Consider the following 15423-nt stretch of genomic DNA (forward strand, 5'->3'; position numbering starts at 1 on the left):
TCAGTTATCAGGCCCCTCTCTGTGGAACCAGCTGCCAGTTTGGGAGGCAGAGCCTTCAGTTATCAGGTTCATATTTAAGCTGTTTCAGTCAGTTCTGGAACATTTCTATTGTTTGTTTGCTTATTCAATGCTGATAAGCCCTTTAGTGATCAACTGTTGGAGACTCTGTCACAGAGCGCGCTCAGTGTACATCTGTGATTCATTAACTTTGGGCAGATTTTTCTCTGTATTGATAAAGGTGAGACAGAATCAGGATCCAGAGAATAGACTGATGTCACATGACTTAAACTCATGAATCTGATTATTTCTGGCTCAAACTGACTCGTGAGGACATGAAGTTTAAGGTTTAGCTCTGATCCTCCGTCTGGAGGAGAAAGAGGAAATTAGATCACATCTTCAGATCAAACCGCTTCTATCCAACAGTTTGAGCTGTTTCTGTTCCTCTGGGATCTGAGCTGAACAAACTGCAGAGGTCAAAGGTTGCTGATATGTAGTGGCAGTGAACCTGAGGTCGTTTACAGACTAAATCAGCCAATCAGAGGAGAGGACGCTCTGGCCTCCTGACTTGGCCTCCTCCTCTTCTTCTTCTTGTGTCCTGCGGCCTGACGATGCACACCAAAGCGAACTCCTGGTGAGACCTCGTCCTTTATTCTAATCTTCATCTTCTCCTCAGATCAGATTCTGTTTCTACTCGCTGACTTTCTCAGCTCACAGATTGTTTTAACCTTTAAAATAAGATTATTTCGGCTGCTAACGGTCCACGCTCTTTCAGTTCAAGGGTTTTAGGATTCAGGATATAATAAAACTCATCAGGTCCTCACCAGGTTTTAAGATGAGGAGTAGTAGCCAAATGTGATTTTATTTGGATTTACTGATGATTTTTTATTTGCTTAATTGATTTATTTTCTGTGAGGTTCCGGCCAGCAGCACAACAATAGGTCCCTCAGATATAACCCCTAACCCAGGGGTTCCCAAACTTTTCCATGCCAAGGCCCCCCAAACAGTATCAGCTTCTGGCCCCCCAAACAGTATCAGCTTCTGGCCCCCTTTGCAAACCACAGACGATGCTACAAAATATGTAAAGAAACATCAACTTTTAGAAGGTATTTTCTCTCTTTTCCTCGCGGACAGCAGCTCGCTGTGTGAATGCAGCTGGACTAAATGCTCTTCTTTACGTCTGAAGAAGTCTGCCGGATGTTTTTGTATCGAGTGACGCTGAAGTTTCGAAGGTTTTGAACACTCGTTTGAGGGTCTCCAGACAGAGGACGCATTTTTCTGTTCGACTGTAAAGCCAAACTTAATGTATGCTGCCTCATACTTTCTGATTTTAGTTGGCCAGTTCTTAGGTTTTTTTTGCAGCAGTGTCCTCCACAGCAGGGCTGTTGGTCTGTTCCTTCGGTCTCTTCCAAGTCAAAAATCTGTCCATTTTGGCTAAACTAGCTACACGCTAGCTTGAGGAGCAGAGCAGCTTGAGAACAGGCGCAAACCGCCAGGTCTACCATGTATTGACTGGCAGCCAATCATAAAGACAACATTTCGATATGACATATTATAAATTTTATTTTAAAAATACTGATTAAAAAAATGTGACTATTTTTTTATAATGTGTAAAAAAAATTATTTTCTATTTTTTTATTATCTTCCCTCCAATTTTCTGAGGCCCCCCTAGCGCCCCCTGGCGGCCCCCACTTTGAAAACCACTGTCCTAACCCGTAAAGACACTGTTGAGGCCTGACATTTGTTCACTGTGGACACAAACTGCAGAGCTCCTGTTACTAAGACTCAGCTGCCTTGATCGCCTCAGTTTTTCTTGAACACTCATACAACCGATGTGCTCGGCTGAGGCAGACCTTTCCTCTCGCTTAATTCTTTGCGAAAGGTCATCCAAGCTGCCATCTTGCCCAGACTGGATCACAGCAGTTATCTTTATTCAGCCAGCAGCAGCTGACATAACATGTTTTTATCAGGTACAAATAGATTTATCACCTGGTTTCTTTAAGGGATTAAATGTTCGGGCCCCTGCTTTTTACGTGACCTTTAACACCCCCCATCCCGAGTGGGACCCTTCTTATGTTACCTCAGTCATTGCTTGCCATCAAAAGGTGATTATGCCTTTGAAATTGAACCCCAGGTGTGGAACAAGATGAGCTTCAGAGCGTCAGTTTCAGCTCACTTCTGTTTAGTCGGGTCTGAAACAGGAAACATTTTTCACATGTAGCTTAGCTGGTTGATTGAGCGCCATGCTGAGGTTCTGTTGCAGTCCGGCTCGGCCCATGTGGCCTGTTGGTTCATGTCACATCTTTCACAACAAAATAAAGGCCACAAATCCCCAAACCACCTTAAATCTAATGAATTCTAAAGTGTTCTATGAACAAAAGTGTTGTTTTTAAACAGAGGAGTCTTTGGAGAGTCTGAGCTGACCTTCATTCAGAACAGATGAGTGATTTCCACTGCTGGCTCTTCAGTGAGTCTGAGAAGTATTTCATGTGTGTTCAACCTGTGTTTTCGGTGTCAGCTGCTGCTCCTTTGAGGACTGTAAACTGACCACCGAGTGGTTGCTCAATCAGACGAGTCACCGTCCAAAGGTGGCAGTGATATGTGGATCCGGACTGGGTCTGATGGCTGATGGAGCCGCCAACAAACAGACCTTCAAGTACCAGGACATCCCTCACTTCCCTGTTAGCACAGGTGAGTGGACTCCACTCTCAGAAGATGAATGGATGGATGGGTGGATGGATGGGTGGATTTATTTATTTATTTATTAATGTTATGATGTATAGATAGATGGATGAAAGTAAGGAAGTAGAGTTCCCTCCATTTTCCTCTTGTGGATGTTTTTTGAGCAAACATAAAACCATTTGTGCTCCCTTGCACAAATGGTTTTATGTTTATATTTCCTGGTTATGGTTAGAATTAATGCAGCATTAATTTCCCCAATTTAAATGCCAAACAGGCCAGTCAACAGCTTGCTGTTAATGCTAACTAATGTTCTCTGAAGAGCCTTTCCTTTAACCTTATTGCAGAGCAGAACAACATCTTTAACCATGGTAACCAAACACAAAATAAAACAATCAGATGTCTCTCCGTTTTCCAGTCCCGGGTCATGAAGGCTGTCTGGTGTTCGGGACAATAGAGGACACTCCCTGTGTCTTCATGAAAGGCCATTTCCACCTGTACGAAGGATATTCCCTCTGTCAGGTGAGTCATCATCACTCGTTCCTGCTCAGCATCTTTTACCCATAATGCAGGGAGACACGATGCAGACCTGTGACAGCAACATCACAAGAAGAGCTGACAGATGTGTCATTAAGTCAAGGATAGTGGTTAAGACCGATTAACCCATTAGTAACTCAGGGTTACCCGTCTACTGTCTACCAGAGTCAGTGAGTCACAGCTGACAGTCGAACCCCCGCAGCAGCAACCAATCAGAGTGGCCAGTCCTCCTATCGTAGCACTTACCCTGTACTTCCATCTCTACCCTGCACCCCCCGTCACCTCAGAGTCTGACTGGTTGTTTCCTTTTACGTAGCTTATTGTTAGCTTTGATGTTATATCCTCATTGGTAAGTCGCTTTGGATAAAAGCGTCTGCTAAATGCATAAACATTAACATAAACATATTATACACATAAACATTAACATTAACATAAACATATTATACACATAAACATAAACATATTATACACATAAACATTAACATTAAGATAAACATAAACATATTATACACATAAACATTAACATTAAGATAAACATAAACATATTATACACATAAACATTAACATAAACATAAACATATTATACACATAAACATTAACATTAACATAAACATATTATACACATTAACATAAACATATTATACACATAAACATATTATACACATAAACATAAACATTAAGATAAACATAAACATATTATACACATAAACATTAACATTAACATAAACATATTATACACATTAACATAAACATATTATACACATAAACATAAACATTAAGATAAACATAAACATATTATACACATAAACATTAACATTAACATAAACATATTATACACATTAACATTAACATTAACATAAACATATTATACACATTAACATAAACATATTATACACATAAACATAAACATTAAGATAAACATAAACATATTATACACATAAACATTAACATAAACATAAACATATTATACACATAAACATAAACATATTATACACATAAACATAAACATTAAGATAAACATAAACATATTATAAACATAAACATTAAGATAAACATAAACATATTATACACATTAACATAAACATATTATACACATAAACATAAACATTAAGATAAACATAAACATATTATACACATAAACATAAACATAAACATAAACCTTCCCAGCACCTACAATGCAGCGTTGTCTCTCCTCATCAGGCAGTTTCACAACCATTCACACCTTGGATCCTGTGTCCAAAACTTGCCCGTTTACACAATACATCGGTGATAATGACTCTAACAACGTGCACATTGGTCCGAGGGTTCAGTGACATGTGACTTTAACAACCCTCTCTGTCTATAAGTTGATACTCCCCATCGTCCCGTTCAGAACACAAGAAACCTTTCTGATGAGAGGTGAAACCCGATCTAAAAAGAAGTCCAGTTGACTTTATTCAAGCTATTATGAGTACCATGAACTGGTTGACTGAGAATCTTCACCAACCTCTTGCTTTATCTATTGAATCTGATTTCTTAGAGCACTGGTTACCATAGTGAGCAGGAATCTCCATGTCATGATAACTAGTCTGGGGGAATGTCCTCTACATAGACGGGTGTTAATGGCAGTGGTCTGTCGACCTGTCTCAGGTGACCTTCCCTGTGAGGATCTTTAAGCTGATGGGGGTGGAATCTCTACTGGTGACGAATGCCTCCGGCGGAATCTGCCAAGACTTTAAAGTTGGTGACATCATGATCATTAAAGACCATATCAACCTGCCGGGATTCGCCGGACAACACCCGCTGTGCGGACCCAATGACGAGCGGTGAGCCTGGGGCACAGAAACGCATCATTTCTCTTTGTTTTAAATACATTTCTGTCTTTTTGACCCACTGTCCTGTCCTGTCCTGGTTCGTCTTGTCTCGTCTCGCCCTGTCCTGGCTGTAGGTTTGGGATCAGGTTCCCCTGCATGTCGGATGCCTACAGTAAGGTTCTGAGGGGCCTGGCGTTGGATGCTGGCACTGAGCTCGGATGCAGCGATTTCATCAAAGAGGGTGTTTACTGTATGGTGAGCGGACCCAACTTTGAGACCATCGCTGAGGCCCGAATGCTGCTGATCCTGGGCTGTGACTCTGTGGGTAAGACGAGAGGACAGATGGGACCAGTGGTATATTTAGTGATTAGTAACCAAAGGCAAACATTGAGCTGGTTAATGTCTCTTAATGAGCCTCATTAGTGAGTTGGCATTGATTGGCTCTCAACCTGACAATCATTGATGTGACCTCAGAGATCAGGTTCTAATGGACTGTATTAAACATAATGTTACAGCAGTGGCTTCTGGGATTTGAAGTGTGGAGATTTGTAATGTTTAATACTGTCAGGATGTAAGGGAATCTAATAATTTAGATTTCTGTCAGGATTTAAATTCCTCAAGATCTTTCTGAGTTCCTGGAAGAGTTTCTACAGACATTTAAAAGGTTCTTTGGGGAAACTGAAGGAATGATAGATGGTGCTGGAAAGAGGAAAGTTCTTCAGTTACTGGTACTGGAGTATAAACATGAGACTTCCACACAACATCATTAAAAACATAGTCAATGCATTAGAATTAAATATTTATTAAATTACCACATCAGATTTTACTTCAATTCAGTTTTATCTATATAATGCCAAACCACACCAAATTTCATCTCAAGGCACTTTAAATATGTAGTCCAATTCAAGCCAATTAGAGTCCACCTCATTGTAATCATAATTCAATCAAATCCAATTAATTAAATAAAAAATGAGTCAAATTCATACATACAGAGCCAATTAAAAAACAATTTCCTAGCTAAGTAAACAAACAAATTGCAATGGAACGTCTGTTAGAGCCAATGTCCCGTCCTATCCTTCTGAGGCTCGGACAGAGGTTCACCTTACAGCAGAACAATGACCACCAACATACTGTTAAAGCGTCACTTAAGTGGTGTAAGGCCACATTTTTTCATTTGTGTTGGAATGTTCTGGTCAAAGTCCAGACCTCAATCTGACTGTGTGTCGCTAATATGACATTAAGATTGGTGAGGAACAGCAGAACCCGTTCAGTTTTTCAGGAACTGGGTCGGTTCTGTCTTAACTGATGTGCTAAACTTTCAGAGAGAAACACCAACAGAGTGATTGCTGTAAAAATCCAATTAAAGCCAATAAAATCCAATTAATTGTAATCCAATCATAATCCAATTAATTAAATTCCAAATTAGTCCAATTCCTGCATAAAAAAAACAATAAAAAAGTTTCCTAGCTAAGGAAACCAACAGATGGCTCTGAAACTTCCCTCTGATCCAAGGAAGAAACCTCCATCAGAACCAGAACCAGGAAGGAACCTCCATCAGAACCAGGACCAGGAACAAACCTCCATCAGAACCAGAACCAGGAAGGAACCTCCACCAGAACCAGGAAGAAACCTCCATCAGAACCAGAACCAGAACCAGGAAGGAACCTCCACCAGAACCAGGAAGAAACCTCCATCAGAACCAGAACCAGGAAGAAACCTCCATTAGAACCAGAACCAGGAAGGAACCTCCATCAGAACCAGGAAGAAACCTCCATCAGAACCAGGAAGAAACCTCCATCAGAACCAGAACCAGGAAGGAACCTCCATCAGAACCAGGAACCATCTGCCTAGACCAGCTGGGGGCTGAGAGGACAGGAAAGAGGGGACAACAAGCAGCGTAACACCAGGCCAGGGATAAAACACATACAATTCATTTTAATTTCAGCCTATAAGGAAATTAAAAAAGGAATAAATTCTGATGGCGTGAGTACTTGTTCAGGTCAATGTCTGGGTCTCCAGCAGCAGATCAAGGGTAACACATCTGTCTCAGCTGGAACCAGAATGCCGGTAAATATGTCCGTTCAGTTATGAAAAGCTGGTTTATGAAGAGAGCTGAACTAATTGCTGTGAATGTGATTAGGATGATTGATGAGGTCATAGGAGCAGGTTTAAGACCTGCTTTATTCGTGTTTTAAAGGTTAATGTGACATTATTCATTAAAGGATGTTCCTGTTAAAGACTTGAATGTTCAGTGGATCTAAACTCTCTTTGTGGTCTTCAGGTATGAGCATGGTTCCCGAGGTGACCGTGGCCAAACACTGTGGGCTAAGAGTTCTGGGTCTGTCCCTCGTCACCAACATGGTCAGTGGTTGAAATGTCTGCTGCAGTGGTGTTACTGTGTGGTGTTACAGTGTTCTGTTACAGTGTGGTGTTACAGTGTGGTGTTACTGTGTGGTGTTACTGTGTGGTGTTACAGTGTTCTGTTACAGTGTGGTGTTACAGTGTGGTGGTGCAGTGTGGTGGTACAGTGTGGTGTTACTGTGTTCTGTTACAGTGTGGTGGTACAGTGTGGTGTTACTGTGTTCTGTTACAGTGTGGTGTTACAGTGTTCTGTTACAGTGTTCTGTTACAGTGTGGTGGTGCAGTGTGGTGGTACAGTGTGGTGTTACTGTGTTCTGTTACAGTGTGGTGTTACTGTGTGGTGTTACTGTGTTCTGTTACAGTGTTCTGTTACAGTGTGGTGTTACAGTGTTCTGTTACAGTGTGGTGGTGCAGTGTGGTGGTACAGTGTGGTGTTACTGTGTTCTGTTACAGTGTGGTGTTACAGTGTTACAGTGTGGTGTTACAGTGTGGTGTTACTGTGTTACAGTGTGGTTTTACTGTGTGGTGTTACTGTGTGGTGTTACAGTGTGGGGTTACTGTATGGGGTTACAGTGTGGGGTTACAGTGTGGTGTTACAGTGATTAATGAATTCTGGAATTTCCCCTCGGGGATTAATAAAGTATAATTGATTGATTGATTGATTAGTCACAATGTGTGAGGTTATGTCTTTGTGTCGCACCACAGGTGAGTTTGGACTACAGACGGGAGGATAAGGTGAACCACGACGAGGTTCTGGAAATCAGCAAGATGAGGGCAGAGGTTCTGCAGAAACTTGTCAGCACGTTGATCACCCGCTGCCAGCAGCTGAGCATCAACACTCACTGACTCACAAAGGTTGCAAAATGCTGCTGAAACTTCCAATTCACAATAAAACTGAAGAGTTTGAAGTCAGTGTCTCGTTTTTTTTTATTTCACTGAACTATCACACTAATATTCTCTACAGCATGTCATTAAAGTATTTTCCTGTCGTTTTTGTATTCTGCCAGGACATAGGAAATGTCAGAAACGGGGTAAGGTGGAGAATAGTTTATTTATAATAAGGAGTAAGGTGGTTCTCAGGAGATTCTGGTCCGGTGTGTCCATATAATGAGAATATGGTCAGTTGAGTCCAAGGAGAATTCGTAATGAGGTTTAGACAGAGAGGCTTTACTGTTTTCCAGGAGGTGTACGGTCTCCTCGCAGCTGCTGCTTGTTAGCCCGATTCTTTCATTGGAAGCCCAAGAACAAGCTGGAGAAGTCTTAAGTTAAACAAAGTATTGGTGGTCACAGGTGTCAGAGCTGGACTTGGAGAGACAGAGTTCTCGCATGAAATCCGTCCGACCAAGCCCCGATATCCGGAAACATTTCATATTTATGTTCACCTTTATCTCAGAGGTTGTACCTACACTCGACAACGTATCACTGAACATTTACTAGTGATATGAGAAGGCCATCCACCATCTTCATCATGTTCTTAGGATGTGATAAACGATGTGTGTGTGTGAGTGTTGTTTCAGGCGTGTGTCTACTGTACCAGACCTATCTGTCCTAATAGATGTATATATTTTTTTATTTTTAAACTGTTTTTTAAATTCTTAGATTGTTTAAAAGTAAAGTGTTTATTATTGTATAAACATTTTTATTGCTTTATTATGTCTGCTACTGGATGCTTGAATTTCCTTCGGGATCAATAAAGTATCTATCTATCTAGAGACGCTTTATCTGACCCAGTTATTTTATCCCGCTACGTCATCTTAAAGTCTTGGACATACATTGTGTTTGTATGGAAATATGCCAGAAACGAGACAGGAGACTAAAGATACGCACTCCACGGCTAAGCTAGCCTACAGCCTAGCTCGTGCTCCACCAACGGTCATGCAGCTGATTTTCAAGCCGCCATCGACCAATTAAAAAACAGAACCTGGAGTCATTTTCAAACTTTCAGAAAGAGTTTGGCTGCTGTTTCAGCTCTACAGCGGACGGTTGATGTTCACTTAAAAAAGATTCAGGATGTGGAGGATCCCTAACCGACACCTGTGGCCGGCTCGCGGGGACAGGTGAGGCCGTAACGGGAGTACCTAAACACAGAAACGGACCGGAACGGACCCAGATTTAGCCAGATACACATTAAGAACTCTTGTAGAAGTCATCTGTGATATCCAATGATTATAACAACAAATTATTCCATAAAATATGAAAAGTTGTTCAAAACGTTACCTTGGTTAGGGTAACTTTTACATCAGCAATACCACAATAGTAAAAAACAGGCAATTTACAAACCCTTTGCGGGTTATTTACAGTGGTGCTGAAAGTGTTTTTTAGACCTGCCTGCCTGCTCCCCGGTTCCTTCACTGGATCACCAGCATTTCCGTCTGTTGTGGTATTCTGCATGTATTCGTAATAAACAAGTCTTTCGAGTACAAAGCTGATTGTACTCGAAAGACTTGGGTTAGGGTTACCATTTAGGGAAAATCTCCGGGGGGGCATGCCCCCGGACCCCCCTACCTGGGATGGGATGGCAGATTTGTGCTTACCATTACTGTCATACCACCAGCCGTCACTGCTGTGCACTCATGTTACATGGATATTATTTTGACTGAGGTATTCTGCTTTTTTCAAACAGTAAATTTCTATATATAAAATCATAACAGGCTGCTCTGTTCTTTTGTGTTGTTGTTAACCCTAGTGCGTATGGCCTGTGCCCACATTTTATTTTATTTTTTCAGTCACATCCGGGGATAGTGGGGGTCTCCAGTCTCTGGCACCGTTATTTTGGGTTAGGATTATAAGAATTTAGAAATTCTGTCGCCTTCGGCGACAGAATTTTGTTGCACAGTCCGTCTCTGGCCCGAATCATGGGTCCCTTCACCCCCAGCGTCCAACAAAAAAGGAAAATGAAACTAAAGAACCAAATAAATATTATGAAAATCATATGGGTCTCAAAAGTGCTCCAAAATAGAAATGTCAGACTCTTATATCTCCCTTTTTATGTTCCCTGTGGGTTTGAGGTTAAAGACCTGTTTAGATTAGAGTTAATTGTGGTTAGGGTTAAATTTAGGGTCAGATTGGATGTATATAGGATTGTAATCTGGTTAGGGTTAGGTTTAAATAAAAATAGGGCTTGTAGAGCAACACGGTTGGGTTTAGGGCTTAGTTTTGGGATTAGGGCTAGTTCCCCGAGTGGTTAGGGTTAGGGTTTGTGACTCGGTAGGGCTTATAGGTCCAATTTAATTAGGGTTAAAGGGGTTAGGGTTAGGGCTCGTCCCCCGAATGGTTAGGGTTAGGGTTTTGGGACTAGATGAGGCTTATAGTCAGTGTGGTTAGGGTTGAAGGGGTTAGGGTTAGGGTATATTCCCCGAGTGGTTAGGGTTAGGGTTTAAGAATGGGTAAGGCTTATAGTCCGGTGTGGTTAGGGTTGAGGGGGTTAGGGTTAGGGTATATTCCCCGAGTGGTTAGGGTTAGGGTAAGGATATAGGATGAAAACCAGAAAATGGATTTGCTCACTCGAAATAACTCAAAAAGTATAAGTGGTAGGGAGACCAAACTTGGCACAGAGAGACTGTGGGAGGGTACCTACATGCCCACCGAGTTTGGTGGGTTTGGCTTATTCCTATGACGTAGCTGTCATTGACTCCCATTATATGAAAAATTTGCTCACTCGGGTTAGGGTTAGGGTTAGGGTTAGGATAAGGGGCTAAAACCCCGGAGGGTTAGGGGTTAGGGTTAGGGTTAGGGTTAGGGTTAGGGAATAGGGGTATTAGCCACGATTAGTCAAAAAAGGATTAGTTATTTTGATTTATCTCTTGATAGGAAGGTCGTAGCGACTCGAAAGTATGCTCCGCCCCCACTAATTCGTAGGCGGGCTTTCCAACGGTAGCACCCGTTTGTCTGTGGGACCTTCCGTTGCGGAGATACGTCACTTCCTTGGGGTGAAAATGTCTGTATCTCGGGAACCGTAAGTCGTAGAGACATGGGGACAAGTCAGGCGTGTTCACAAGGGTCGAATTATGTCTGACGGAAGTCATCTCCGAGTCTCTACGACCTTTCGTTCCCGAGATAATCGGCAAAAACCGTTTCGCCATTGAAATGAGTGGAACTCGATTTTCTCGAAAAGTTCCTAAGTCCCACAGCCAAAAAGGACCCTGGGGAAAGTTGTTAGGAGCACGTTTCAGGCCATTTGGAGTCAATTGGTACCTATTTTGGACGCATGATTTTTGACAAAATACTTGGTAAATTTCCCAAATTTTTTACCAAGTCCCACAGTGAAAAACCCTAGTTCCAGGTAAGTGTTACGTACACAAGCACTCCCCTATGCCCGGTTAGGGTTAGGCATTGTTAGGGTTAGGCATTGTTAGGGTTAGGGTTAGGGTAAGGGTTAGGGTAAGGGTTAGGGTTGGGGTTAGGGTTAGGGTAAGGGGCTAAAACCCCGGGTTAGGGTAAGGGTTAGGGTTGGGGTTGGGGTTAGGGTTGGGTTAGGGTTAGGGTTAGGGTTAGGGTTAGGGTTAGGGTTAGGGGGGTTAGGGTTAGGGTTAGGGTTAGGGGTTAGGGTTAGGGTAGGGTTAGGGTTAGGGTAAGGGTTAGGTTTAAGTAATCTATCTCGATAGTTCCCCCCGTGGCATCCGACGATAACCACGGTTTGGTGTAGAGAACTAAAGGCAAGGCACGGGCCGGCGCTTGTCACTCAGACAACCTCTCCTCGCTTTGCATTACACTTTTTGGGTCGAAACGGTTGTCCAATTTGCTACATCAATACAGAACTGAGTAGTTTTGAGGCTGTAAGACTAAATTATTGGCAAGCGAGAATTGTTGTGGGTAAGGTTGGGAGTACAAGGAAATGTGACTACATTTTCAACTTGCACCTTGCCTGATTAGGCAAAACCTTGGCCTCATACCCTTCACAACATCCCAATGGGGAAGTGGGAAGGGGGAGAGGGGGAAATTAGATGAGGGAAATGGAGTGAGCTAGTTATTTGTGGAACCATTCCTCCTGAGAACACCGGGGCAACAGAGATCAACTCTTCGCGGCAGCCGAGCTGACCACGGCGGGATATTTCACGGTGTTACAGGGGTTAGGTCTAGGTAAGAGTCATCTAACTATTGTTGGAACCAATACTCCTGCAAACACCGGGGCAACAGAGATCAACTCTTCGTGGCAGCCGAGCTGACCACGGCGGGATGTTTTACGGTGTTTCAGGGGTTAGGTCTAGGTATGAGTCATCTATTGATTTGTGGAGCCATCCCTTCTGAAAACACCGGGGCAACAGAGATAAACTCTTCGCGGCAGCCGAGCTGACCACGGCGGGATATTTCACGGTGTTTCAGGGGTTAGGTCTGGGTAGGAGTCATCTAATGATTTGTGTAGTCATTCCTCCTGAAAACACCGGGGCAACAGAGATTAACTCTTCGCGGCAGCCAAGCTGACCACGGCAGGATATTTCGCGGTGTTTCAGGGGTTAAGTCTAGGTCTGAGTCATTTACTTCTGACGTTGTCCGTGATTTGGTGTGGGGAATCAAAGGTAAAGTAAGGGTTGGTGCTTGTTACCAGGACAGCCTAACTTTATTTCTATTTATTTTTCCAGTTGAAATGTTTGGCCGATACGGATGAGTTGTTTTGGGTTCTAGAATTGAAATTTTGGTGTTAGGAAGAATAATAATAATAGGAAGAGTGAGAATCGTTTTAAAGTAAGGTTAGGAGTACAAGGAATTGTGACTACATTTTCAACTTGTACTTATGACTATTTAGGCAAAATCTCAGCCTCCCACCCTTCATAACTGCTACAACAGGGAAGGGGGAGAGGGGAAATAGTGGTGAACTAATGACTGATGGAGAGGCCTCGCCTAGAAACACCGGGGCAACAGAGATAAACTCTTCGCGGCAGCCGAGCTGACCACGGCGGAATACTTCACGGTGCTTCAGGGGGGGTTTTCTATTTTTGACTAGACTATCGTTTTTATGAAAAAAAAGAAAAATAAGAGGAATCGGAGAGGTCAAGGTAGGTGTCAGTCTGGTTTTGGAGAGTCCTCTATGATTTGAGATAGATCTCATGTTAAAGTTGAGTTCTTAGTCAGGTGGTTTAAATCTAAAATTTGAGACACATCATCAGTGGTGGACCTCGGGGTCGTAGGGTGTTTCGGCCATTACCACCATACACCCTCACCCGAGGGAGGCCCAGACGGGATGGATCATGTCCCGCTGTGTGTCCCTCTCCCAATTGGAGTCGTCCCTGTTGGAAGTTGGTTGGAGAACGGTAGGTCTAGTAGTCTTTAGTAGGAAAGTTTGAAAAGTAGGAAATGAAGGTTGGTTTACAAGAACGAGACGACGTAAATTTCAAACAAAAAAAGGGGGGGGGGGGGGGGGGGGGGTAATTTGAGGACATTATAAAGGTAAGTATTGAGAAGCTAAGGTAAGTGATGTTTCTAGGGTCTGTATTAGGAATGAGCTAAGTATCAAGGTAGCTATGAAGGTAAATGCGAGGTTTTGAGGTTTAAAGAAGTAGGTTCTGAGATAAGTACTAATTATACTCTTGTTTAGAATAAAAGGGTAAGTTCTGAAGTAAGTTTCATCGTACTGGTAAAAGTCGGTGAACAGCTGAAACTGCTTGGATGAGTTGCTAAGTCATGTTACATCCATGGCATAGCAACTCAAGCTAGGCTAGGGGATGGGAAGTTTAGGTCCCGGTGCATCCACGGCCTAGCCCCTAAGCCGGGCTAGGGGACGAACGGTTGGGGATGGGAAGGTGAAGGAGCTAAGGTCCCGTTGCATCCACGGCCTAGTCACCTAAGCTGGACTAGTGGATGGAGAATTTAGGGGTAAGAATGGAGAAAATCGTCAATTCAAGTTTTTAGGAGGTCAGATTGGACGTGTGTGGTGCGGCATGTGCTGCTGCGTGAGCGGGGCTAACCCCCATAGAAGACTGAGCCACGATTAAGGTCCTGCCGCTCCGGACCACCGCACCCTGCGTGCTGTTCCTAGAGTCGGAACCCAGGGGGGCCGCATACTTACCCCCTAACCTGCATGGACCATTTGTTAACACCGCAAGGTTACCCTGGTCCAGTCGATTAGGGCTGAAGAGTTGAAGTTCCTACCCACGTCGTGGGGGCAGGACATGTGGTTCTACTCTCACTAGCCCTGACCTCGGGGGAAAGGGAGGCAAGAGGTGCCATCTTCCCCCCGTCCCGGGATAAGCTGGAACCACCCCATTAATCTGTCCCCGTCTGGTAAGGGTGTATCTCCCAGGGCGGGCGGCCAGCACTCGCCCCGTTGGGGCGGCGCCCCACCAGCCACCCCAGGAGAAGGGGGACCAGGGCCAGCCACGTCGAAGCGCTGCCTCCCTGGAACCACCCAGACCCTTATGCTAAGTCAAAGGTACCCCCAGTAGGGAGAGTCGGTACTAGCACCGCCAGAGCGGTGCCTTCCCGGCCAACCCAAGGGTTAAAGGGGGCCTGGAATCAGGTCCCCCATGGCACCCCGACCGGCTGTGCTAACGAGAATCCTTCCCCAAGGAATGACCGGGACCGGCCGCGCCGAAGCGCCGCCATCCCAGGCAACCCAGGGGAAAAGGGGAAACCAGGTAAGCCATGCGAGCATAGACCCCCAGAATCCCCGGACTCCCGTGCTAAGTCAAAGGTGCCCCCAGCAGGGAGAGCCAGTACCAGCGCCGCCAGAGCTGCGCCTTCCCGGCCAACCCAAGGGTTAAGGGGGGCCTGTCCCCAGGTCCCCCAAGGTACCCCGACCGGCTATGTTGACAAGAATCCTCCCCAAAATGGAATGACCGGGATCAGCCACGCCGGAGCGCCGCCACCCCAGACAAACCAGGGGACAGGGGAACCAGGTAAGCCACGCCCCAAGCATGGCCTCCCGGAACCCCCAAGACTCCCGTGCTAATTTAAGGATACCCCCAGCAGGGAGAGCCAAGACCAGCCAAGACAGAGCGTTGCCTTCCCGACCAACCCAGGGGTTAAAGGGGGCCCGGAGCCAGCCGCGACAGAGCGCTGCCTCCCCAGGTCACCTAAGGCATCCCCAGCTAAACAGGAGTCCCTCCCAGGAACGACCAGG

At 44.3% G+C, this 15423-nt stretch overlaps 1 protein-coding gene across 1 annotated transcript; it reads left to right on the forward strand.

Moving 5' to 3' along the window:
- The first annotated feature begins 608 nt into the window (after positions 1–608).
- Positions 609–8213, forward strand: pnp4b (purine nucleoside phosphorylase 4b). Its single transcript, XM_075466880.1, has 7 exons — positions 609–631; positions 2516–2688; positions 3095–3198; positions 4843–5018; positions 5141–5331; positions 7288–7367; positions 8073–8213. The coding sequence occupies exons 1-7, from the start codon at positions 609–611 to the stop codon at positions 8211–8213; spliced, it is 888 nt and encodes a 295-aa protein (XP_075322995.1).
- Positions 8214–15423: the final 7210 nt, after the last annotated feature.

The sequence above is a fragment of the Odontesthes bonariensis genome, chromosome 5 (assembly GCF_027942865.1).
Source record: "Odontesthes bonariensis isolate fOdoBon6 chromosome 5, fOdoBon6.hap1, whole genome shotgun sequence".
Lineage (NCBI taxonomy): Eukaryota > Metazoa > Chordata > Actinopteri > Atheriniformes > Atherinopsidae > Odontesthes > Odontesthes bonariensis.

What these genes read in the sequence shown, in the direction of transcription:
- pnp4b (XM_075466880.1), top strand. Translation starts at nt 609, where the DNA reads ATGCACACCAAAGCGAACTCCTG. An exon ending in CACACCAAAGCGAACTCCTG is followed by an intron (nt 632 to 2,515) that starts GTGAGACCTCGT and finishes TTTCGGTGTCAG; the next exon opens with CTGCTGCTCCTTTGAGGACT. An exon ending in TCACTTCCCTGTTAGCACAG is followed by an intron (nt 2,689 to 3,094) that starts GTGAGTGGACTC and finishes TCCGTTTTCCAG; the next exon opens with TCCCGGGTCATGAAGGCTGT.